This window comes from Sorex fumeus, unplaced genomic scaffold (genome assembly GCF_029834395.1).
Source record: "Sorex fumeus unplaced genomic scaffold, SorFum_2.1 ptg000094l, whole genome shotgun sequence".
NCBI classification, from domain to species: domain Eukaryota; kingdom Metazoa; phylum Chordata; class Mammalia; order Eulipotyphla; family Soricidae; genus Sorex; species Sorex fumeus.
The window spans coordinates 19,205,615-19,233,151 of record NW_026606151.1 but is presented as its reverse complement, the minus strand read 5'-3'; the positions used below and the strand labels follow the sequence as shown (position 1 = coordinate 19,233,151).

The following is a 27,537-nucleotide window of genomic DNA, read 5'->3' as shown; positions in this document are numbered from 1 at the left end:
GACTCTCCTGGGCACAGAGCCTGCTATTCCTAAGTGCTGAGTCCTGCGGAGGGACAGTGAGGATGAAGACAGAGCAGAGACAGGATGGGGGCTGGTGTGGGTCTATGTCTGATGCCCAGGAGCTCTGCCACTGGAACCAATTTTCCCACCCCTCCTGGGACATTTAAATGCAACAAGGAACCCAGAAATGATGTAAAAAGTGGATCATAAATCTCTTGAATTCCCAAGGGGCTTGGTAAAAGCTCTAAAAAGATTTCAAGACAGACTGTGAACTGACTGGCTCTTGGTGGCCTCCTGATTTTAGACAGTTTCCTGGGTTATTGTATTTTTTTTTCTTTATTGTTTCTCAGACGGTGTCTCCAGACTTCCCCTTCAGAATATGCCTGGTGCCAAACGTGAGTGACTTCACAGACTTCCTCCAATCAAACAGCACACTCAACACTGTAGTAGTTTCACTTCAGAGTTCCATCCAGCCCGAGGGAACTTCCTTGTCTAAGGAGCTGCTACTACAAAGAAGATTGCCAACAAAACGTGAGTCTCAGTGTGTTTCTAGTAAATCAGGTGGGGAACTCTTGGGGGAAGAGTCTGATGCCTGAGATTATGTCTCTGTATGTACTGGAGGGTAGGGTCTGGGGAGTGGCAGGTTCTAAATTTCCAACATTAGAAATTCTTAGTAGTTTTTGAGGGCTAGAAGGATCATACAGCAGGAAAGGCAACCTGCCTTGCACAAGGCTGACCTGGACTTGATCCCTGACACTTAGTGTGGTTCCGAAGCCCTCCAGGAGTGATCCTTGTGCACAGAGGCAGGACTAAGCCCCAAAGGCATAGCCAGATGTGGCCCCCAAACAAAAGCAAACAAAAAAGAATTTCTCCTGGTTTTTTTTTTTTTGTGCGATACACAGGTCTTCTGGACTCTGCTCTCACAATAGTTTCACTTCGTTTTTTTTTTTTAAGTTTCATTTCTGAGTTGCAGACAATTGCACCATACTGCCTTGTGCAAGCCTCAGGAAATAACAACAAGGGTGGAGATTGTGCACAAATATGTGAGTGGCTTCTAGGCCGTGTGTGTCTGTGTGTGTGTGTGTGTGTGTGTGTGTGTGTGCGTGTGTGAGAGAGAAAGAGACAGAGAGAGAGACAGAGAGAAACAGAGAGACAGAGAGACAGAGAGAGACAGAGACAGAGAGAGAGAGGAAGGGATAGGGAGAGAGAGAGAGTTTATATGAGAGTTTATATATAAGGGAAACCTTCCTCACTCTGAAATATTCAGGACTTTTGTACTTCACCAACTGTCTGCCTCCCTCTCACCAGGCGTCATGCCTTCTCTCAGAAGTTACAGAACTGGGTTTGTGTGAAGGTCCTACTGCGGGACTCAGAGGAAAAAATGAACTTTTACCTGGGCTAGAGCGATAGCACAGCGGGTAGGGCGTTCGCCTTACAAGCGGCCAACATGGCCGACCCGAGTTCGATTCCTCCGCCCCTCTCGGAGAGCCCGGCAAGCTACCGAGAGTATTCGATATGCCAGACACAGTAACAACAAAGTCTCCAATGGAGACGTTACTGGGCCCGCTCGAGCAAATCGATGATCAACGGGAGGGCCTTTACCTTTTTACCTTTACCTGGAGCTTAGCACCCCTTTCACAGAGAAGCTAATGTGATGAGGAATAAAACTCAGATACTCTTGGTAGCTTGCCTGGCTCTCCAAGAGGGGTGGAGAAATCGAACTCAGGTTGGCCTGGTCTGCCACATGAAAGGCAAATGCCCTACCTGCTGTGCTATCGCTCCAGCCCAATTATACTATATTATAGCATTATAATATAGTTAGAAGATAGCATGCGATGCCTTCATTCTTTTTGTTTTTGTCTCAGTCTTAAGATTGAGTCATGATCTTTTGGGATTCCAAAAAGATGTTAGTAATATAGAATTAATTTTCTTGAAGAATGAATTTGGAATTTGTTAGGAATTACATTGTCTCTCTATGGGCTGGAGCAATAGCATAGCGGGTAGTGCATTTGCCTTGCACACGGCCGACCCAGGTTCGATTTCTTTATCCCTCTCGGAGAGCCCGGCAAGCTACCGAGAGTATTCCGCCTGCACGGCAGAGCCTGACAAGCTTCCCGTGGTGTATTTGATATGCCAAACACAGTAACAACAAGTCTCACAATGGAGACGGTACTGGTGCCCACTCTAGCAAATTGATTAACAAAGGGATGAGAGTGTTACAGTGCAGTACTTATTTCAGTGATGTCTTTAGGATATTTTTCTTTTTTAGGGAGCCATACCCAATTATGTTCTGGGTTTACTCCTGACTCTATGCTCTGGAATCACTCTTGGAAGGGCTGAGGGGATCACATGGGATGCCAAGGATCAAACCTGGGTCAACTGCATGCAAGGCAAGTGCCCTACCGGTTGTACTCCAGCCCTTATGTTTTTAGTATTTTCTATGAAAAGTTTTATATGCCAACATTGATAGATTAACTTATTTTAGAATTGAATCCATTTTCTTGACAAATTGCTGTGACTTTGACTTTCAAGACCACATTGGCTGTCAGGATTGAGAGTGGACATCTTTGTCTTATGCCCAATTGAGTGTAAAGTTTCACTGAGTATGTTGTTTTATCCATTTAGTATGTTGTTTGTTTCCTATGGCCTTTATCATACTGAGGCATGTTCCTTCTGTCCAAATTTTAGTGAGATTTTTAAAGATCATATACAGATGTTGGATCTTGTCAAAAGTTTCCTCAGTGTCAATTTATCTGATGATGATTTCTATCTTTCCTTTTGTTAGTGTGGTGGCACTGTGGCACTGTTCTCCCATTGTTCACTGTTTTGCTCGAGCGGGCACCAGTAACGTCTCCATTTTGAGACTTGTTACTGTTTTTGGCATATTGAATACCTCACGGGTAGCTTACCAGACTCTGTTGTACAGGCAGGATACTCTTGGTAGCTTGCCGGGCTCTCTAAGAGGGGCAGAGAAATTGAACCTGCGTCGGTTTTGTGCAAGGCAAACACCCTACCCACTGTGCTATCGCTCCAGTCCTGCAAATGTGGTAAATTACGTTAACTGATTTGAGTATGATGATCCTCCCTGGAATATATATATAAATTTATTCACTTAATCACTTAATCACTTAACTTCCCGTTAGTCGTCAATTTGCTCGAGCGGGCGCCAGTAACGTCTCCATTTGTTCCTGTTGCGTGCTAGTGTAGCCCAATGGCATCTGTTGGCTCTGGGAACATGAAGAGCCTCAAACCGATCGTTCATGATCTTCACAAAGAAGTCTGACCATCTGGTAGGTGGGCGGCCACGCGGTCTTTTGACATCCTGTGGAATCCAGTCAGTAACAGCTCTAGTCCAGCGGCTGTCTTTAAATCTCATTACGTGACCAGCCCATCTGATTTTTCACACCTTGGCAAATGAGACAGCGTCCCTGATTCTTGATCGTCGACGGATGTCGGAACTCTGAATTTATTCTCTCATTTGAGTGAAACGTGATATTCCAAGCATAGCTCTTTCTATTCTTCTTTGGGAGACCTGAATAGTGTTCTCATCCTGTTTGCGTAGGGCCCAGGTCTCTGAGGCATATGTTAATGCAGGAAGAACAGTGGAATCAAAGAGATGTGCCCAGAGCCGGAGGTTCTTCGTCCTCTTAGCTCTTAAATTTATACATAAATTTATTATTATGTATAACTTATTTATTATTATGTATAAAGGTAAAGGCCCTCCCGTTGATCGTCGATTTGCTCGAGCGGGCCCAGTAACGTCTCCATTGGAGACTTTGTTGTTACTGTGTCTGGCATATCGAATACATCACGGGGAGCTTGCCAGGCTCTGCCGTGCGGGCGAGATCCTCTCGGTAGCTTGCTGGGCTCTCCGAGAGGGGCGGAGGAATCGAACTCGGGTCGGCCATGTTGGCCGCTTGTAAGGCGAACGCCCTACCCGCTGTGCTATCGCTCCAGCCCTTTATTATTTATTACCTTTTTATTATGTATACATAAGTTTATTATTATGTATAACTCTTTTAATATATTACTGAACTCTGTTTGCTAAGATTTGGACTAAGATATTTTAATCTATGCTCATAGAGGACTCTGGTCTGTAGTTTTATTCTGTTTGCTTGTTTGTTAGTTTGATTCTTTGTCTTTGTTTTTTTTATTTTATTTTATTATTTTTTAGTTTATTTCTTTCTAATCTTTCTGCCTATCTTTGATATTAGGCAATGTTGCTCTAATAAAAATGCTTTAGGGAAAATCTCCTCCTCTTAAAAAATTTTTTTTGAGGAGGCAGATAATTGTGGCCACTCCCTGGCTACTCCTGACTCAAGAATCACTCCCGGCAGTGTTTAGGAAACCATATGGGAGACCAGGGATCAACTCCTGTTTGGCCAGGTAAAAGACAAGCCAAGAACTACCCAGGAATTACCACTCCATCCCTCTTTCCTTTTGTATTTTGTGTAATAACCAGGTATCAGATACTTCTTGCTAGTTTCTTCTAATTATTATTATTTGGAGGGCCGCATGTTCTCCTCAAATATCCTAAGTTTATGGCCTATTTTAAATTGAAAGTAAATCTGGGGCCTGTGAGATAGCTCACAGCTGGCATTCATTCCTGCCATACACAGGCTTTAAGTTTGATCTCTGGTAGCAATGTCTCCTGAGTAATATCCCCAGATGTAGTTTTGCAGGTCCCCAGAACCACAGGGCCTGAGAAAAACCCCATAATCAGATTTAACATTGAGTATTGAAAAAACACACCACCAGACTTAGCACTGAATAGTGAAAAAGCAATTCATCAGATTTAGCATTGGATGGTGAAAAACCACATCATCAGACTTAGAAGTGAGTGTTTAAAAAATACATCAGGGCTGGAGCGATAGCACAGGGGGTAGGGCATTTGTCTTGCGCGGTCGACCCAGGTTTGATTCCCAGCATCACATATAGTTCCCTTAGCACCTCCAGGAGTAATTTCTGAGTGCAGAGCCAGGAGTAACCCCAGGTGTGACCCCAAAATCAAAACAAACAATCAAAACAAAAAACAGAAAAAAAACAGACCACCAGACTTAGCATTGAATGGTGAAAAATCAAGTCTTTAGACTTAACACTGAATGGTGGAAAACCAAGTCATCAGACTTAGAATTGGATGGTGAAAAACCACATCACTGGATTTAGCATTGAATGGTCTGGCCTACTTGGTCAGGTATCACCTGGAGTGACCTTTGGCTCTTGAGCACTGCTACAAGTGCCTCCAACTCTCTGTAAAAGAAGGCAAGTAAACTATTGAATTTTATAGATATCCCCTGAGTATTTTTAAAGGATGGTTGATCAATGATAAACTTACATAGCTTTTATTTGAAAAGCAATTTGTTCCCACATAAAATTTAATTGGATAAAGTATTCTTAATCAGACATTTTATTTTGTTTGTTTTTGCTTTGGGGCCACACCTAGTGGTGCTTAGGAATGACTCTTGGCTCTGTGCTCAAGGATCACTCCTGGTGGGGCCTGGGACCATATGGGGTTTTGGGATCAAAGCCAGTTGGCCACATATGAGGCACGTTCCTTAGTCACTATACTATCACTCTGTTCTCTTGTTAGACATCTTATCCATTCAGAACTTTCTCTACTATTTCTAATGTATAAAACTTCTGTTGAGGAATTTTTCACCTGAATACATGTTGCAAACTCTCCAATTAAATCCATTTCTTTTCTTTAGAGAGATTTCAACACTTGCGAAGCACAGAAGTCTAGGTGACAAGCATTTCCACAATCTTGGAAAATTCTGGCTGCTTTAAGTTGCCTTAGATCCAATATTGACTTTTTTTTTTTTGGAAAAAGCTATGGCTTCACACAGTCTTAAGAGAATGAGGGATGTTGCCACCTGCGCTATCTGCCTGAAACTGATGACAGAGCCCATGATCATCGACTGTGGGCACAGCTACTGCCGCATGTGCATAGAGGGTATCACTGAGAACAAACCAGTGACATTGTCACAAAGGACATATTTCTGCCCACAGTGTCAAACACAAGTTAATAATGGAAGCTTGAGATCCAACAAGCAACTGCAAAGCCTCATTGAAACTATTAAAGAAATGAGTCTTGAAGATTTGTGTGAGGAACATGGAGAACAGCTCCGCCTATTCTGTGAGGACGATGGCCAGCTCATCTGCTGGTACTGTGAGCGGTCACCACAGCACAAAACACACACCACTCTTCTTGCTAGCGATGCCTGCCTTGTCTATAAGGTGAGTGTATAGGCAACAGGGCTTCACCCTTACCTGCTCTTAAGTTGCTCCCTGAGACCTGAGATCATTTATCATTTTTCTGAGATTGTGATCAAGAAAAACAGCTTTCTGAAATACAGTCCTTCTGAAATTAGTTTCTAACAGGTACCCATGAAATCAGTTCCTGATGATACACATTGAACCTCACCAAGAATGATCACACTCATATCAGTTGCTATCATGAAATATTTCTACACAAGCTTCATGTTTGATTCTCTGATTGTGTATAATATTTGAGGAACTGATATGGTCAACTCATGTGATAAAATATAAAATCATAATGGACATAGACATAGCACTTCATAAGTATCCTCTAATCAATGAGGGTAAATAAATAGCTTGGCGTCTATTATTTTGAGTGGTGGAAAGGATCTTAATAGGTGGGAAACAGTGTCTTCACACAGATGAGTCCCAAAGCACAAATACAAATGACAATATATAAAAATGTAGAGGAAACCACTATAGAGTGATTATTATCTTGGTCATTGTGTAAGATCTTTCTGATATAACTAGATTGGGTAGAAATAGCTCAGACGCTAGTTAGGGGTTGAATTTAGAATAGCAGTTCAATATCTATCAGCTATGCTTCCTGAAAAGTTATGCTTTCTAACTCTGAAGTTGTATAGTGCAGAAATGGTGTTAAAGTATCATCCAACTGCTTGGAATTGCTAAGGTGATCAATTGTTACTGTGCATTCAGCTCTTAGCATGCTTGCTCTTGAGGGATAATAAGCCATAAATAATCTCTTAGAAGACAGAAATTCCCCTTTAGTACCTAATAAAGAGTTTTCAAATTAACTTGACTTCATTTACACATTTTTCCTCAGAAAAAGATTCAGGAAACTGTGGAAAAACTGAAGGAAATGGAAAATAAATGCAACAGTATGGAAACATCGACAAATAACCATACATTTGAATATATGGTAAGAATAAGGTATTGTTGATATCTCAGTTTTTCATTATAGAGCTTAAATACAGTCAATAAGGAAAACATAATAATGATTCATTCACTACATATCACAACACGTAGATAAACCATAAGGAAAAGTTTATTTATTTTTATGTCCCCTTTTTGTCTAAGTTTGAAGAAGCTATCTGCAATCCCTTCACCCTATTCAAACTTCACACAGCTATAAGAAAATATGAAATCTTGTATGATGTTATAATTTGTATAGAACCATAGCATCACATTAAACAAAATGAAACATTAAGAGAAAGACAAATACTAGATGATGTCACTCATGTGGTATATAAAGAAATAAAGCAAGAGAAGAGACAATTTCAAATAAAAGCAAATACTGGGGCCGGAGCAATAGCACAGCGGGTAGGGCGTTTGTCTTGCACGCGGCCAACCTGGGTTCAATCCCCGGCATCCCATATGGTCCCCCAAGCACCACCAGGAGTAATTCCTGAGTGCAGAGCCAGGAATAACCCCTGAGCATCGCTGGGTGTGATCCAAAAAGCAAAATAAATAAATAAATAAATAAAATAAAAAAATAAATAAATAAAAGCAAACCCTTAGAGTATGACAATAGAAGTAAAATTACTAAGAAAGGGATGAATATGAGATGGGGTAGTCAAAAACTGACCAATGGACTCTGATGGAAGGACATTGGCACTTTAGTATTGGCATGGCACAGTAACACACCTACCGTATAAACATTAAAACTATTGTAAACCATGCCTATCTCATAGCAAACATTTCTAAGTTTCACAACCATCTTGTTATTCGTCGATTGCCTCAAGCAAGCCCCAGTAACGTCTCCTTCATCCTAGCCCTGAGATTTTTTTTTAAAAGTGCCATATTCAAAGCTCTTTCAGAGTTAGGAGAATGAGACCCTTCATCGTTACTGGTATTTGACATATTGGGTACGCCACGGGGAGTTTGCCAGACTCTGCCTTGTGGGCAGGTTACATTCGGTAGCCTGCCTGTTTATCCAAAGTAGGAATGAGATGATAAGATGCTAAAATTTCTAAGTTTAAACAACTAAAATTTTAATAACTTCTGATTAAAAGAAGTAAACTCTGTTGTGTGGTAAATTTACCCTCAAGTGGATGTTGTGAGTCCTAAGATAATGCGATCAGAAGGTGAGGACTAGGAACACAAGCACTACAAGTTGAGATCATGGTGTTAAATCTTCTGAGAACTTAGAGGAACAGCCCTGCTGAACAGCATAAAGTTGAAATGAAGACTTTGGCTTTCTGAGACTGTTTGTTTGGCTGGCCAGCCTCCTCAGGAACAGAGACACGATCTTTATGGAGATATTGATGGCATTAGTTCTCAGACAAACCATGCAGGACAGGAGGGTGTCTTGCCTCTTTCAATGGTATTTCCAACCTCTGCCCTCTCCCCTGTGTCTAAATGTTAAACCTGAATTCTTTTTTTGTTTTTTAAATATTTTTAAAACTTACTTTTGAATCTGAGTCACCACGAGATACATAGTCACAAAGCTGTTCATGACCAGGTTTCGGTCATACAGTGATCCAACACCCATCCCACCAGTGTCCATTTCCCACCACCAATGACCCCAGTTTCCCTCCTCCGCCCTCCCAGCCTGCCCCTATGGCTCTATGGCAGGCATTTTCCTTCTCTCCCTCCCTCCTTATCCTTATCACCCTCCTGGCCTCCTTCTCTTCCTCACCCCCTTTTTTGGTGGGTACTATGGTCTGTAACACAGATACTGGGAGGTTATCATGTTTGTTCCTTTTCCTACCTTTATCACTCAGTTCCTATCCAGAGTGATCATTTCCAAGTATCTTTGTCATAGTGGTTCCTTCTCTATCCAAATTTTCTTCTCCCCCAGCACTTGAGGCAAACTTCTAATTGTAGACTAATCCTTCTTGCCCTTGTTTCTTCGGTATTAGTCTCATATTTTTTTAATATTTAAAAAATGGGTGGCTGGTCCTGGAGGTCTTCGGCTGCCGGAGCCCCGGTCGGGGCGGGGAGGAAAGCTCAACCCGCTCCCCTCCAAGGGGTCCCGGTGAGGGACTCCCAGGCGCGGGGGCAAAAGACTGCACTGTTCTAGTCCGGGATCTGGATTTTATAGTCTCTGAGTCTTGGCCGCTGATGGGATTACACGGCGCCAGGGGGCCAGGTGGTGGGTGTGACCCCCGCCTGCTGGAATTTGGAGGATCTGGATGGAAGATGCTCGACTCCAATCCGAGTAGGCTTGGAGGTCTCGGCCCCGGAACCCGCGTGGCTTTGTCCCTCTGCCAGTACCTTCATGTGTGCGGAGAGTGGTCCAGCCACCACCATGCTGAGACCACTCTCCGCACACATGAAGGTACTGGCAGAGGGACAAAGCCACGCGGGTTCCGGGGCCGAGACCTCCAAGCCTACTCGGATTGGAGTCGAGCATCTTCCATCCAGATCCTCCAAATTCCAGCAGGCGGGGGTCACACCCACCACCTGGCCCCCTGGCGCCGTGTAATCCCATCAGCGGCCAAGACTCAGAGACTATAAAATCCAGATCCCGGACATCTTATCAGAATTTTTTATTATGACATCTTATTATCTCATTCCTACTTTGGACAAACTTGCAGGCTATCGAATGTAGCCTGCGCACAGGGCAGAGTCTGGCAAGCTCCCCGTGGCGTACCAAATATGCCAAATACCAGTAACAATGATGGGTCTCATTCTCCTAAAGAGCCGTGAATATAATCTCAGGGCTAGGATGAAAGAGACGTTACTGGGGCCTGCTCGAGGCAATCGATGATTAACAGAATGATGAAATGAAATGAAATGAATGAAAAAATGGGCGCAATAATTTTATTTGTGCTCTTCTTCTGACTCATTTTACTCAGCATGATACTCTCCATGTCCATCCTTTGTAAGCAAATTTTGTAACTTCATTTTTCCTAACTGCTGCATAGTATTCCATTGTGTAGATGTACCATAATTTCTTTAACTAGTTGTTTGTTCTTGAACACATAGGTTGTTTCCAGATTCCGGCTGTTGTCAATAGTGCTGCAATAAAAATTCAAGTGCAGATGGCATTTCTTCAATATGGTTTTGGGATCCCAGGGTTTATTCCCAGAAGTGGTAATTCAGGGTCATGTGACAAAAACAAAACAAAACAAGAGCATTCAGAGCTGGCATGGATGTGGGGAGAGAGGGACTCTCCTTCATTGTTGGTTGGAATGCCAACTGGTCCAACCTTCCTGGAGAACAATATGGGCATTCCCCATAAACCTAAATTCTTAAAGACTAATTTGCTTCCCTCATTTCTGGGATTTTGGTTAGAGGGAGAAATTTGATTGTGACTATAATAAAACTCCACTGATGGAGATTAAAACTAAACCCTATCTCATACATGAATATTCTACTGCATTCTAAATCCATAACCCTTCAACCTAAACTTTCTAGTTATTGATACACTGCATGATTTGAGGTAACACTAATGGAAATTGCTAGTCTTGGCTCCCCAAATTCAAGGTGAGAACCACAACATAGGTCACTTGGTTGTAATACATAAGGATTAAGTGGACTCTGGTGTGTGGATGAATATTTCTAGGACTACAATCGAAGCTTAGACTGAGACTACCTTTTTAAAGTTATGGAGTTACCTAACAGCCTTAATATAGAATTCGATGTTTATTATAAATTTTTGCTTCAAATAAAGTCCCCTGAAGGAAGAGATGGCTTCTTACCCCTCTGCCCAATTGAAGTTCGGTTTTATCTTTATATCTGAAAACATTTCACTTTGTTAAAATGCATGATTAACTTGTCTAGGACTCTTGCAATTTTGCATGAAGAATTAAAAAATGAATCAAATGGCACAGAGAATATAGTGACAACATTTTCCACTTTAGATTATTGGTATTCCAGGCATGACTTTTTATGGAGGAATGTGAGTCATTCTTCAAATTTGAATTGTTCATGAGTAAGTAATATCACAGTAGCTAAGCAATCTATCATGTATTTATATATGTAAAAATAAATACACCAGAAAATTTACTACTTTAACTATTTTAAGTGTAAAGTTAATTGGCACTCACACTGTAGTAAACAAATATTATAAACAAACATTCTATGTCCATTAAGTAACACATATGGCAATATGGCAATGACTATTTGTTTTCTTTCCCATATTCTTTTTTCTCTCTTTCCTTTTCCTTTTCTTTTGGCCACACCCAGCAATACTCAGGATTTACTCCTGGCTCTAGGCTCAGATATTAATCCTGACGTGCTTTTATAACTGTATGGGATTCAGGATCAAACGCAGTTCATCCTCATGCAAAGCAAACCCCCTCCCCGCTGTACTGTCTCTCTGGCCCCTAATTTTTCTTTTTTGTTTGAGACACATGATCTGAAGTACAGTTAATGATAGGGTTTCATGTATACAATGTTCCAACACCACGGCCTCCAGCAGAGTGTCTGATTCCCTTCACTTTTTTCTCTGTGTTCCACCCCATTTATACTCTCTCCCCTCACTCCCCCATTCCACCACTGTTAAGTTCACTCCTACAGACCAGTTAGTTTCCATGTTTCAAGTGCCTCTGACCTTTTGCTTTTTCCCCAATCTATGTTTCTTTGTATCTCACATAGGAGAGAGACTATTTTATATTTGTCCCTTTTATTCTGACTTCTCTCTTGTTTCAGCACATTACATGATTCATTTTTTTCTTAATCCAAATTGTATTCCATTTTGAATATGTGCCAGAGTTTCCTTATCAAATCATCTGTTCTGGACACCGGGGCTGTTCCATATCTTGTATTATGAATGAACACAGGAGCACAAATGTCTATTCAGAGTAGAGTTCTCAGATTGTGCAGTTGATGCCAAGTAATGGTACTGCTGGGTTGTATGGGAAGTCAATTTTTAGTCTTTTTGTGAAGGTTCACATTGTTTTCTAATAAGACTGTACCAGTCCACATTCCAGACTGTAGATGAGGGTTTCTTTTCCCCCACATTCATACTATCACTGGATGATTTTGCTCTCTTTTTTTTCTTTTTGGGTCACACTCAGAGATGCACAGGGGTCACTCCTGGCTCTGTACTCAGGAATTACCCCTGACAGTGCTCAGGGGACCATATGGGATGCTGGGAATCAAACCCGGGTTGGCCGCATGCAAGGCAAACGTCCTACCCGCTGTTCTATCACTCCAGCCCCTCTGCACGTCTCCTTTGAGATGTTTCTGTTCTTTTTTCTCCATATTTTTATGGGGTTTCTTTTTTTGTTATTGTTAAATTTAACATACTTATTATCTTGGATATTGTCTTTTGTGAGATGGATGATGGGCAAATATTTCCTCCCTGTCTTTGCAGTATCTTTTTACACTGGTTATCACTTCTTTTGTAGTGCAGAAGCTTCTTGATTTGATATAAACTCATTTGTTTATCTTTGATTCTGTTTGTTTGGCTAATAGCATCTCATTGAGGATGCCTCTAGATTCAAGGTCATGAAGGGTGATTTCTGTTTTTCTCAATATAGTTTATGGATTAAGGCTTGATACTGAGATGTTTAATTCATTTTGTGCTTGATTTGAGCTCATCTTTTTACATGTGACTGATCAGTTTTCAATCACTATTTAAGGAGAGTTTCCTTGCTCTATTTCATACTTTTTTCTTCTTTCTCAAAGATTAGCTGTTGGTATATATAAATATCTGTCTCTGGTCTCTCAATTCTATTCCATTGGTTTAAGAGTAGGTCTATATTTTAGTACCACTTCATATTGGTTACTACAGCTTTAATGTATAATTTAAAGTTAGAGAAGGAGAAGTCTCAACTTTTTTTTGGATGGCTTTGGATGTTTGGAGATTTTATTGAAAGCCTCCCTCTAAGATCAGGCACAAGAGAAGGCTGCCCACTCTCACCTCTGTCTTTTCAACGTAGTTTTGAAAGTCCTTGCCACAACAATTAGACAAGAAAAAGGAAAAAGATTGGAATAGAAGTTAAATGGTCACTATTTACAGATGAAATGATATTACACTTAAAAGCCCTAAAGACCACACACACACACACACACACACACACACACACACACACACACATCCTCCTAGAAACAATAAGCTTGACAAAATCAGCACACAGAAATCCATGGATTTCTATTTGTAAATAATAAAGTAGAAGAGAGAAAAACAAATAAAAAAGTCCCCATTCACAATTGTGCTTCAAAAAAATCAAGTACTTGGGAATGAGCTTAACAAAAGAGGTGAAAAACTTAGACAAAGAAAACTATATATCACTACTAAAAGAAGATACAACAAATGAAAACACTCAGTTCATGGACTAGAGAGATTAGTATTGTCAAAATGATAATCTCACTCAAAGCACTGTACAGATTGAATACAGTCCCATAAAAATACCCATGATATCTATTAGAGATAGAGCAAATGCTGTTGAAATTTAAAGGACAACTAACACCCCACCACCACCACCACCACCACCAACAGTCACTATTTGTTTTCTGTTTTTGAATTTTAACATTGTAATTCATATAAGAAAAATTATGTGATCCTGGTCCTTTTGTTTCTTGCTTATTTCAGCTAGCATGACATATCTGGCTTTCACCTATTAAACATGTTTCTCATTTTAGTGGAAATTTGGGAAGCAGAAAATGAAAATACAGTCTGAATTTACGAATCTTAAAAATTTCCTGCATGAGGAAGAGAAGTGTCATTTGTGGAGACTGGAGGGAGAAAGGGAGAAAGTTCTGAAGAGACTTCAGGAAGGTAAAGCAAGTCTGGAAAAGCAGAGTCAGGATCTCCAGACCCACATCCTACAGCTAGAGGAGAAATGTCAGGCCCCCGCCGAGATGCTGCTTCAGGTGAGGCTGCGTACTGGGAGGAAGGGAGCTGGGGGGTCTGTTTGCTCATGAGCTATTATGAATACCACAAGGTGTATACCCCACCCCACCACCTAAATGTAGCTCGACTGATTCACTGCTATGTAATATCTGCTGCCACTACCTTCGTGGCTCAAACCCACTGGGATTTACATGAACCACAACTAAAAAATGGTTGTGATAATATGGGCTTCTAATATGGCTTCCCCTGAAGAAAAATTAGATCAATGATAGTGACCTTTGAAGGGGATCATGGACACATTTCTGTCTTCTTTCCCCTGTGTCTCACAGGCTAATGTGATACTGATACTTTGGCTCTCCATGGGCCTCTGCAAGAAAGACAATAGACTCAGAGGGTGACAAATGTGCTGCCATGCTGAGTGGCTTAAGGAACTAGCACGCCAATAGTTTTATGTCCGATTTCTCAATATCTCAGGATTGGGTCATTCTTTACTTTACATAGGAAAGTCCTATGTACCTAGCCCCAAGACGTACAGATGTTCCCACTCTCACCTTTGTCTTGTTTCCCTGTAGGACGTGAAAGACATCTTGAACAGGTAAGTGAACTATGAAATGTGAGAGGGAGAAGGTGTGGGGATGCTATAGCTGAAAGGAATGACCCACTGACAAAATTGCTCATTGTTGCTCTTTTCTAGGAGTTCTACTGTGACACTGGAATTGCCAAAGAGTGTTTCTTTGAGTCTCGATAAGACCTGCAATGTTTCTGAGCTTTACTTTGATGTGAAGAAAATAACAAAGAGCAATCAAGGTACATCAAGTTGAGTTCTCTAAATGTAGCCAATGCTTTGAGGCCAGCTGCACACCCTAGGGTAAAAGGCAGCTCAGATAGAGAAGGGAGCACCAAATAAAGGGTTTTGGGAGGTTCCTCTCAGGATGGGAGATGCGTGATGAGAGTAGACTATAGACCAAACATGATTGCCACTCAAAGTCTCTTTTGCAAACCACAGCACTCTAAAGGAGAGAGATAACCAAAGGGAATGCCCTGCCACAGAGGTAGGGTGGGATGGGGGAGATGGGGGGTGGGAGGGATACTGGGATTCGTGGTGGTGGAGAATGGGCACTGGTGGAGGGACAGGTATTCAATCATTGTATAACTGAAACCCAAGCACAAAAATTTGTAAGTCTACAACCGTACCTCATGGTGTTTGAGGTACAGTTGTAGATGTAAAAAATGCAGCCAATGAAAGGGATCTCAAGCAGTAACCAAGTTTGCCATCTACCTCTGGGCAAGCTCACAGTGAAAGGGGGTGTTGGGTTCTTTTCAGTGGCTCTGTGCCTCTCTCCCTTGTGAATATGCTTCAGTGCCTAGACAGATGCACATCATACTAGAAAGCTTGCAGATCTTTCACAGTACTGTTCTCTAATTATTAGTTGTGTTACCCCAACCAAACCACTTTCATTTACCCGCTGTATAAATGACATATGAAAATTTCATACTTTGGGGAAAAACTTCCAGTCAGAGCTCCAAAATATTCACGAAACTCAAAAATTTCAGAATCTGGAAACAACTATTGTGATTAACTGTGTTTGCATGGGTGTGTCTAATAGGCTATATTCATTTCTCATAAATCTAAAGAATCTGACTTTAGTCCCAACACTTGCTTGCCTCCTATTTCTTCTGGAGGTTCTAGATTTCTCTGCTAGAGAGAGAAACGATGCAGATTTTATAAGCCAACTGGAAAGCAAAACAGTTTCATTCAGATTTGAGAGTATCCTAGGGATGTTACTTGTAGACTTGACTTTCAGTAATTCTGGGGATTTTATTTTGGTTTTAAAGATAATAATTTCCAGGGAGCCAATGCTGGAGCAACAGTGCTTGGTACACAGGCAACCAGTACCACTGGTGAAAATGTAAATGGCTGTGTTGAAGAGATAGTGCAAATGAAGATATCCGTTTTAAATCAAAGTGCTTTGCTCTTGTGGGATGTATGAAGGTTCCTCACTGGCAGTACTTAGAAGTTACTAATTTCTGCTTCACTGCTTTTGTGAAAGTATTGGGTTGCTTTGTTGTTCCCAGATTATTTCCTAGTTGTGGCATTTACATACCAAGGCCATTCTTACACATTTGCTTACTGTAACATATATACATAAAGAAATTTTCACTTGAAACAAAATTGGGAGACTAGAGTATAATAATTCAAAGGCATTATTATATTTGAATCCTCAAGTAGGAATATTTTTTTTTATTTTGAACTTTGAAGAAAATAGTCCCAGTCCCAGTTGTAAAGTTTTCTTAGAAGAATGTAATAGTTATATGATAATCTGTTAGCTCAAAGGAAAGTTGGCTTCCAACCTTAAGAGTTAGAAAAGATTTTTTTTGCCTGTTCTTAAACCATTGTATTTCATAGGTGAGTACACTTCTTTCAGGAGTTAATAATTTATCCAATTTTATGCAGTTACAATAATACTTCAGAATACCTCTGAGTTTCTAAATGCTTCTCATATTCTGATAAATTGCACTTTGTAATGCCTACCGCTCTGCTTTTTGACAACTTTTTGAAAATGGCAAACATTTGGAAGAGTCACCTTCCTTTGTAACAAATTAGGCATTTTGGGAGGGAAAGAAATCTTTTAACACTTTGAATAACTTTTGAGCAACAACAGGAGTAAGCCCTGAACACACTCAAAAATCCCGAGAACAGAAAGTTTCTTATAAATCTGCATAAAACGAGGAGGTCAAAGCACATGTACAGATGATTCTTACACAGATCGATAGTTAAGAGAACATCAGGTTCAGATCCACCCATGTGACTTATCTTGTTTATTTAAGCACTGCTCAGGCCACCCAGGACTGCTCCTGGTGACACTTGGTCAGTCATACTAGTGAGTGGCTTCAGTGATATGGCTTAAGGATGCCATGGGGCTCAGGTTCTGCAGAACCAGCGACCACCAGGGTCATCTTGGTTATGCTCTAGGACCACTAGAGCTACAAGAAGACCATGTGGTTCCAGGGATCAACCCTTGGCATAATATTTCCCTGTCCCCAAGTCATTTTATTGTAATCGGTTTGGGGGCCACACCTGGAAGTGCCTAGGAACCATATGTGGTGCTAGGCATCGAAACCTGATTAGCTGCGTGCAAGGCAAGCACCTTCTCTCTCAACCCTCAAATGTTCTATTTGGTTTGTTTTGAAGCACACCTGCTGATGTTGGATCCTCACTGGCAGTACTTAGAAGTTGTACTTCTACATGTGCCATGTATTGAGAGCTGTACTTTTGCCCTAGAGCTCCCGCATATGCCCCTGGTCCTTTGTGCTATCTTGGACTATCTCCTTGGCTTCCATATGTAAAAATAATTAACAAAACTTGCTTCTCATCTTTATGCTATATACAAGAGAAACTGGAATAATTCAGTAAATCACAAATGAAAGGTCCTTCAACCCAGGCAGCCAAAAAACAAGTTTGATGTGAGCTTTTCTTGTTGTATTGCTCTTTTTAAATCGGAAGTTACTTAAGATTTGCATTATTTAATTAACCAATAAATGATGATTTGTTCTTCTTATATATATTATATATTAGTTTGTTTATTTTGTTTTAGATATAGTAAGAAAGATATTAAATAAAACATGATATGACTATACTGGTACTTTACTGGAGCAATAGCACAGCGGGTAGTGTGTCTGCCTTGCAGGAGGCCAACCTGGGTTCAATTCTTCAGCCCCTCTCGGAGAGTATCTCGTCCACATGGCAAAGCCTGGCAAGCTACCCGTGATGTTTTTGATATGCCCAAAACAGTAACAACAAGTCTCACAATTTCTTGTGAGGCATTACTGGTGCCTGCTCGAGCAAATCGATGAACAATGGGAGGACAGTGCTACAGTGCTTCTTAAGAATATATAATTTTATGTCTGCAGTATATAACTTGAGTTAATTTCTCCTTGTCTGGATACAAGAGTTCTAATTCCAAAAGTCTTCATGTATATCTCCTTACGAGTAAGAGTTTAAGATCTTTCTTTTGAAATATCTTTTTCTTTAATCTGGCATCTCTCCTTCTCTTAAGAAAACAAATCAGTCAACCAGTTCGCCAACCCTTAATTTATGCAATATATCAAGAATAATTTTAAGTTGATGATAGATTCAGACCTTAGTCAGAATAAAAGTTGAAATCAATATATGTGTTAGAACTCTGACTTCGTCCTTTAAATAGAAAATGAGGCAGTACTTTAAGCAGAGGAGTGAGAGTAGAAGAATTATACTTTTGATAAATCCCTCTTTTTCTTCAAACATAGATGTGAAGGTGACAAAATTGGGAGACCAGAGGCTAAATTAGAAATTTCAGCATAAGCAATAATAAGTAATATGTATTCATGAAATAAGGAGAAGGCCTGAAGAATTATCATATAGACAAAAAACATGGTGGTTTCAAAGTGATGAAGTTGACAGTCAGGTATTTGTGAGGTCTTGGGTGTTTACTGATAATTAGCCTCATAAGTTTTCAATTATTTAATAATTCATGGTATTAGAGGTGGTGTGTAGGGGACGGGGTGAATAAAGAAGAATGCTTAAAACTGAACTGTTCTAACTTATAACGTAGCAAGACTAAGCTTTAGAACAGTTAATCTTGTAAAGAAATAGTAAGAGAGGCAAAACAAAGAAAGTTGCACCGTTTGCTTGTTAGAAGGATGAGTATCAAGGGAATAAGATCAGATGACTCATAGGAAGGCTACTACTATTCAAACAAGAGATGTAGGGGATTTAGACTAGCTGCAAAAGAGTCAAAAAAGAGAATGAAAATGGATTTGAAAACTAAGTCTGGGGCAGGGGAGGCAACACCTACGCAGAAAAGCCAAGCAAAATGGAAATGAGAACTAAGTCAGAGGGGTGAGGCACCACCTAGGCAGAAAACAAAAACAAGAGAATAGTGGAATTATCAACTAAGAAAGAAGCTCAGAAGTGTATGTAGGTTGCAGCTAAAGATTAGCATGCTGATAGTGATTAAAACTGTTAGAGTTGATGAGAACTACTGAGGACAGTGGACAAAGATAGAATTTCAGATAGCAGTTTTACTGGCAAGACGGAAGCAAAGAGAGCAGATGGAAAAATACAAGAAGGAAGGTTATGAAATGATTCCACTCACAGCACTGTTACTTCTGAGTCATCCTGCCTGTGTTGTGTCCTCTCCCCACAACTTACAAATATGTAAATAACACCTTGTGATTCCTGCTCCTTCCTTCCACTCTTACTTATAACAGATGCTTTGTCAGTTCCCATGCAATATTTCCCCCTTATAACTTCTAAAAACAAAGTTTAATAACATCTATTCATTTGTACATCCCCAGAACCTACTAAAATCTGTTTCTTGGTGAGTTTGTAACAAATGACATGAATGTAGTAGCTGCTGATGAGCTGAATTGCAGAGTAAAGAACAGAAAACTCTACATAGAAATGATCCTTTCAGAGTGGGAGAAGACTTGGTGAGCAGAGATGCTTCGCATGTAGGATCCCCAGGTTCCAGGCCTGGCATCACACACCACACAACTCCTCAAGTACTGTTGCATGTGGCCCCAAAACTTAAAAACAGAACTCAGTCAAGGGTGGATAGTATAGCAAATAGGATGCTTTCTTGTATGTGGTCAACAAGGTTCAGTCCCCGGCACTGCATATGGCCTCCAGGCTCATGCAAAGGACTTAAGGAGAAGAGGAAAACAATATTTACAAGTTAACAGAGCATAAAGAAAGAAGCTACAAATAAACATAGAGGAATGGGAGCACTGTGATGGGAGCAATCCAATAAACCTAAACCACCTGAGGCTATGCAGGAAGGACAAACCAAAGTTATCCAAAACCCATAAAATGAAAGTAAAATAGGTAATTATTCAAGAGGAAAATATGAGCATGAAAGCTTAGCTGGCTGTTATCTTTCTTTACACATGGGGAAGTGACATAACAAATATTTAGCACTCTTACAAATAGTTCCTGTTTTGAGTTACCAAGGATTTTTATTTTCGTTTATTCAACTATAGGAAAATATTTTGAAGTAAGCCTTTGATCATGTCAATTTACTGTTTATATCTAAATATTGCTCTTACTCATGAAATATGTTTGACTCCTTCATGTTATTTGAAAAAGAAAATAAAACTTTTGTTGGGATGACAGAGCTAGTAATGACTTTTGCCTTACACATGTCTGAGCCCACTTGAATCCCTGGTATCATATGTGGTCGCCCAAGCACAGCCATTAAGACCTAAACATTGCTGAGTGTGGCCCCCAAGTGCGAACCCGCAGACAGGGGATATGCACTAGGAAGCAAAGTCGTGACTACTTACACACACACAGACACACACACACACACACACACAGAGCCAGGAAGTCACATCTATGGTCGCACACATGCCTTGTGAGTTTGGCCCTTGGCACTACTGAATGTTGTCTTGATGGCAACCAACCTATCAACTCCACATCTCTGGGCCAAAATACAATGAGAAAAGCACATTAGCACTGCTTGGTAGGTCTCTGTTTAAAAGAAAAAGCAAAATCATTTGTTTTTTGGGGAAGACCACATCTGGGAATACTTAACACTTACTCCTGATTCAGAGATGACTCTTGGCAGTCCTCAGAGGGCAGTATACAGTGCCAGAGATAGAATCATGGTTAACCACTTGCAAAGCCTATGCCTCAAACCCTGAAGGATTTTTCCAGCCTGACTCATGTTAACTAGCATTGCTAATCATCTTTTTTTCTTTTGGGGTCACACCCGGCGCTGCACAGGGGTTACTCCTAGCTCTGTACTCAGGAGTCACTCCTGGCGGTGCTCAGGGGACCATATGGGACACTGGGAATCGAACCTGGGTTGGCCTCACACAAGGCAAATGCCCTACCCGGTATGCCATAGCCCCAGCCCATTGCTAATCATCTTTAAATAGAACTTTTTTAAGTTAGTTGTGTCTTCCTTGGTCTCATATTTTGTTTGAAACTTTAACATTAACTTTCTGGTCTTTTATTTTTGAAGGATTTGGTACATCTTTCTCATCATTGAATTCGGGAGCCTCAGCCTTCAAACTTGGAATCCCATCATTTTCTTCTGGGTCCACACTCAAGACTGCATTAAATACTGAAAACTTTAAATCTGGAGATCAGGGAGGCTTCAAAGTAGGTGTATCAACAAATTTTGGGGCTATAAAGCCCATGAATTTCAACTTTTCTAAATCAATGGAAGACTTTAAATTTGGAATTTCATGTGATTCTAAATCTGAAGAAGCTAAAGACAGTCAAACCAGTGATAATTCTAAGTTTGGACTTTTTACTTCTTTAAGCAATCCAGCTTCTGTAATGCCATTTCAATTTGGAACGCCTAATCTTGGGCTGCAAGTAAAGAAAGAAGTACCGCCTAAACCATCACCGGCAGGCTTCAGCTTAGGTGCAACTACTGCTAATACCACAGTGACTTCTGATAAGAGCAAGTTCAGCTCTGGAACCCTGGAAAACAAGAGTGATTTGAAGAGCAAGTTGAGCTTTGGAACCCTGGAAAGCAAGAGTGACTCGGGATCTCCTTTCACATGGAAGATGCCAGATGCTAAAAAAGAATTACCAGGTGCCAAAGCAGGGTTCACTTCTGGCAACACAGTACCTACCTCTCTGCCATCTGCCTCATTGTTTGTTTTGGGAAGGACAGGAGCTAAACAACAAAAGCCTGTTACTTCTACTTCTCAGGTGTTTGGGAAGAAAACTGACAATGAAGAGCCAAAGTGTCAACCAGTGTTTTCCTTTGGGAGTTCAGAGCAAACCAAAGATGCGTCACCCTTCAGTTTCAGCACAGCAAAACCATGTGGAAAGGAAATGGAACAGTCAAGGAAGGCCACTTTCGCTTTTGGAGATCAAACAGCTACTATAGCTGGTAGGAATTAAATGTGCTTTTTTTTTTTAGTATCTGAACAATTTAGCAAGCCAAGGAAGACTTTCCTCTGAACTATAGCAGAGAGAGTCACAGTTAATGGAATTCTCTGGAAAGTAGCATAGCCCTTCAGTTGTAAATTCCCCAAACTGCCATGATTCTGCTAATATTATCTGCATATCAGATCTTGAGAAATGGAGCTCTAACAGAGTCTCACAATAACACAGATTTAGTCATGAATTTCTTCCTTGGGAATTTTACAATCAGAATTGATGCATAATTTCTCTACTTTTTTTAAAAAAAATGAAGGCATTTTCTCTTTAGCTTCTGTTCTATTTTCTGCACAATAAAATCTTTATGTTTAGGCCTCTACAGATAACTGATCATTAGCATGTAAGGAAAGCAGACAGAATCCTGAAGGAATAAATAATGTGTCATTTAAAAGATGAACCAGTCATTCTCTAAACAGAGTAGCAGTAAAAAACACTTATCTGATTACCATATTAGTGAAGTGACATTTTCTACTACAGAGTACAAAATAATAGCTTTATTAATACTACAGTCATCATTTTCATTGGAATAGCTATGGAATTATTATCATAGGAGAAGCCAAGGAAGTTTTTTTTAACATAGACCATGAAAAGCTATGGAGGAAATACTAAAGTAGAAAAAGAAAATTTTCTAGATTCAGGCTTACCTATTCCTTCAAACCAACAATTAATAGCTGGACACTAGCACAGCAGGTTGGGCGTTTGTCTTGCATGAGGCCAACATGGGTTTGATTCCTCCTGCACTCTTGGAGAGCCAGGCAAGCTACTGATAGTATCCTGCCTGCAAGGCAGAGCCTGTCAAGCTCCCAATACTGTACATGATATACTAAATACAGTAACAACAAATCTCACAATGGAGACATTGCTGGTTCCCCCCTCGAGCAAATCAATGAACAACGGGACCACAGTGCTACAGTGCTATTTTTCAGTAGTCATAGAATCCAGAACTTACCTTTGCACATCAGAAGCCTTTAAGACTTCCTGGTTGAAATATTCCCCACCTCCAATATAATTTTATTTCTTGTGGACCTTTTGTGGAATTGACAAGCTAGCTCTAAAATACAAATGAAAGGGGAAGTGCACAAGGTTTTGTGGTAGAAGGACATGCATGTTATTAGATTTGCTCTTCTACTACAACTATCATGCTGCAAAATTAAAATTTTCTAGTAATATTAACTGTAGAGGAAGCAAAAACATGTAAATTTAATGTATCATAATGGCAAGAAAAGAACCACTAGTTAGTGCTAAAGAAAAAGTTTGCTATTATTCATGTGAATTAAAGTGCAGTAATCTTAGTAAGAAAGTGCAAATCATATATACATAAACAAGCAGCAATCTTCCACGATCTAAATTTACTGTACAAACACAATATCCACCTTAATTTGGATTAAAAGGGTATTTATTAATCTAATGCTATGGGTTGAGAAGACAGAACATCCACAAGCTATAAATGTTGTCTATATTTATTATATAAACATTTATTATGACAACTGTCATTTGATAAAAAAATCTCAAATCTATACAGAAATGAAATTTTCTTATGAATATTCAGATTATTGGGTAGTAAAAAGGCCCTCCCGTTGATCGTCGATTTGCTCGAGCGGGCCCAGTAACGTCTCCATTGGAGACTTTGTTGTTACTGTGTCTGGCATATCGAATACTCTCAGTAGCTTGCCAGGCTCTCCGAGAGGGGCGGAGGAATCGAACTCGGGTCGGCCATGTTGGCCGCTTATAAGGCGAACGCCCTACCGCTGTGCTATCTGCTTTTTAGAATTAACCTCTTTGATAAGATTTGGGTCGGTGAATTTCTGTCTTACAATTCCAGGTGCAACAAAGCCATCTTTCACGTTTTCAAACAGCAATTCCTCTAATTCAAGTCCAGCAGCTGCATCCCCTGGAGGTGGTCTGTTTGGTGTCTCCGCCTCTTCTTCCCCTGTGCCAGGGGTGGCCTTTTCCTTCCCACAGGACAGCAACACTGCAGGCAGCTTTGCCTTTGGTAACTCTGGTGAATCCAGGACATCTCAACCTTCATTGTTTTCTCAAGAAAGCAAACCAGGTACAGTTGCCTCTCTGGTTATGTTTGATTGAGGAGCCAACAGTGATAAGACTGTGATATCCGGTGTCAGCTTTGGAGCTACAACCACATCCATAGTAACTTGGCTGGGACGTTCCTGCCACACTGTCCTATTTTACTGTCTATTGCATAATCATGGACTTTACTTGCATATTTAAACATGTTCCAATGACTTAAAAACAAATTATTTTAACCCTCCAAAGCAGGCTGAAAAGACCAGGACATCACTTCCTCTGATAGTGTAACCCTCGGAACCATCACCCAGTCTGTGTAATTTTGTAAAATCCAGCCACCTGGTGCACATTGTAAGAGAGTGATGTGTTTTCTCAATATTGCACGGTGTATGTTTTTCTAAATGTAAAACAGAAAGGTATAAGCATGTATGAACAGTGTAATGTTGAAGCAAACACTTGTAGAACCGCAGCCTGGGCGGCCTTAAGATCTCTAAAATGTTTTTTTTTTAATAATTTTTTCCTGAGTTGTTTTCTGTAAATGGAATGTAACTATAGTCATTGCTTGAATTCTTGCATTTTCTTCTTTTTTATAACGTTCATCCACATGATCGCATATAGTTTGCTTTCATTGTTGTAGATTATTATGTGAATGAACCACAGTTCCAGGGTGGGGGTAGGAGGGTGTTGAGCCAAAACTATTGGTGCTCAGGGACCCCTTAGGGGTCCACACGACTCCTGCTATTGCTCAAGGTCCCATATAGGTGCCAGGGATCAAACTAGGGTCATCCACTGGCAAGCTTCTTAACATCTATGACCTCTCTGGCCTTGAAATTGCTACAATTATTCATAATTCAGCTTTCTGTAGTTCCATGTCTGTGTGCCTGGGACAGGGGCACACATAAACCTGTTGTCCTGGGAGAGGGGTTGTGGGATTAAGAAACAAGCTTGTTTTATACTCTAGATAATACACACATCCATGGATATGTTGTGTCAATTTTGTTTACTCATTGGCATCAGTAATTGTCTCCATGTAAATATTTTCTCCATAATACCTATACCTGTCATGAATTATAACTAAGAACTAAGAACTGTTGGGTTTGTTTTTGGTGTAGATATCACAATTTTTATGTTTTAAAGTTTTTTCACTGCCTAAAAGACATTTTCTCACATCAGATTTACTAGGCTTGATGACCAGCTGTGAATTTTGTGATCATTTTTTTTTGGCTAACCATTTTCATTTCAAGCCTTTTTCCTTATTATTCCCTTATTTTTTCTTTCATCTTACTTTTTTTTTGATTCTGGTTTGATCAGAAAGAATTCCTTAAGAGTGATATAAATGCAATTTTTGGGGAGGGACCACAGGGGTTACTCGTGGCTCAGTCGTTGGGCTCACTTCTGGTGGTGCTCAGGAGACCAGATGGATTAAATTTATAGTGTACTGCATGCAAAGCATGTGCTCAGCCCACTGACCTTCTGTTTTGGCGTTTTAATGTGAATTTTGAAGAAGGTAAAACCACACACATCTGTTGGTCCCACTATCTTTACAATCAGAAGTCCACTCTCTCAATTCCCCTCTTGGTTCATAAGGCAAATTGTGTCATTTTTTCAGAGGTAACAAGTGTTGGGCAAGGGATGGTTGATCATCCCCTGGCTCACCCTTGCTGGCATGCAACTCGGGTGTCATACATGAAAGTCAGACTATACTCAGCCAGCAGGGTTCAGTCTTTCCATGCTAGAAACTGAGCTGCTCCTATCCTGCATACCAGAATCTCTAGGCTTCCCCCAGTCATCTTCAGGGCTCTGTGCAGTTCTGAGTTTCAAACTCAAGCCCTGGAATATGCAAAGCTCTCCAAAAAGCCACACTATCCCCTTGGTCCTTGCCTTTGCTCTAACTTGTGAGACAGCAATCACATTTTTATTCTAATGGCATTTTCTCTTTCAACTGACTTAGGCTCAGATTTGGGATTTGGCTGCAGTAGAGCAAGCTCCAACTTTCTAACAACGCACAACAACAACAACGCACTCGGAGTATTCATTTTTGCTCCTCAGAAAGCGCCAGCAGCCTCAGTCCAGACTTCTGGCTCAGGAGCCTTTACCGTGAACCAGGCCCCAGCAGCATTCACAATGGGGTAAGCGAACTTGTTGTTGAAATAGAGAATCGAACCTGCTAAGAATGTGCCAGGCCTGAGTTCTGTTCTTAGCATCCATTCAGTATCCTCAAGAATGTTCTCCACCTTCAATGTATTCTGTTTTACCCTTCTGGTAGAATTATTGCCCAAGAATAAAAGCTCGTGTTGGTGTGTGAATGTGTGTGCGTACTTGTATGTGTGTCTGCATTTCTTTGGGTGTCAGTGTAGGGACAACAGGAAACGTGTTTGGTTACATTTTTCCTAGTCACACTCTATCCGTGGTCACATTTAGTGCTACCATTCTTAAAGGTATTTTCTGTTTCTTTGGTTCTTTTTTTTGAACATCATGTCACAAGATTTTCTTTTATTCCACAGGTCAAATGGGCAAAATATATTCTCTTCCCGAACTCCAATTTCTGGCTGCAAGAAAAGGACGAATATTAGAAGCAAGAAACAAAGGTCATGATGATGTCAAACACTATTTTTAGCATCTGGTGCCCTCTCCCATACTGGGTTCCAATATGTGGGGCTTATTTGAAGCCAGAGCTGCAAAGACATTTCTTTAATTTGGACACTTTCCTCCTGTTTCTTTTGTTTCAGAAATCCCACATCTCTCTATCTGTTTAAAAGATTGTAGCATCTGGTAACTGATTTTTTTCAGCAAAACTGTTCTATGATCCAACAAATTATCCACTGATTTGGCATAGGCTAGCTGAGCCCAGGAATAAACTCACTTTACCAGTGGTTTTGTATAGAACCTCTTTGTACATCTGTGTGCATTGCCATGTGTTTATAAAATGCCTGATAACTGTCATTTTATCAGTGGAATTCTGTATAGATTTGAGGATGCTGAAATGAATAATTTCTCTGCTGAGTTTGTGCTGGTGTACATGTGGAGTGAGTTGGGTATATTGGATACTAAATTTTCTGTCAGACAAAGCCTAATTACCAAAGAGTTCCCAGATCTGGTTCTTTCTCCATTTAGTAGTCACATGCGCTTTCTGTATTTTCATTCTATCACCTGTCTTACCTTTTTATTATTTTATTATCAAACTTGTGTAAATTAAAATTTTTATCATGAGATAAAGTTGCAGACTTATAAATTTTCGTGATTACGTTTCCATGAAACAATGTTCAAGTACTCACTCCTCCATCAAGCCCATTCTCCACCACTAATGTTCCCAGTTCCCTCCCACCACCCCTACTCCTTCCCACCCCCTGCTTCTGTGTCAGATCCATTCCCTCTTTCTCTCTCCTCTTGGGTGTTATGGTTTGCAATATAGGCACTAAGCAGCCATCATGTAAATTCAGTTTTGTTTCTGTACATTTTTGGTGTAACTAATCTGTGAATGTGAAATTTTAATGTTCGGTTAAAATATTTTTGTTTGTTTAGTCTTGGCTCATACTTTATTATG

At 40.4% G+C, this 27,537-nt stretch overlaps 1 protein-coding gene across 1 annotated transcript; it reads left to right on the top strand.

Annotated features, from left to right (window-relative positions):
• Window positions 1-421: 421 nt before the first annotated feature.
• Window positions 422-27,486, top strand: LOC130040409 (nuclear pore complex protein Nup153-like). Its single transcript, XM_056132486.1, has 10 exons — window positions 422-531; window positions 5,709-6,237; window positions 7,103-7,198; window positions 13,816-14,046; window positions 14,599-14,621; window positions 14,721-14,833; window positions 21,034-21,918; window positions 23,791-24,021; window positions 25,945-26,122; window positions 26,498-27,486. Exons 2-10 carry the CDS (start codon window positions 5,833-5,835, stop codon window positions 26,586-26,588), a joined length of 2,253 nt encoding a protein of 750 aa, XP_055988461.1. The 5' UTR covers window positions 422-531; window positions 5,709-5,832; the 3' UTR covers window positions 26,589-27,486.
• Window positions 27,487-27,537: the final 51 nt, after the last annotated feature.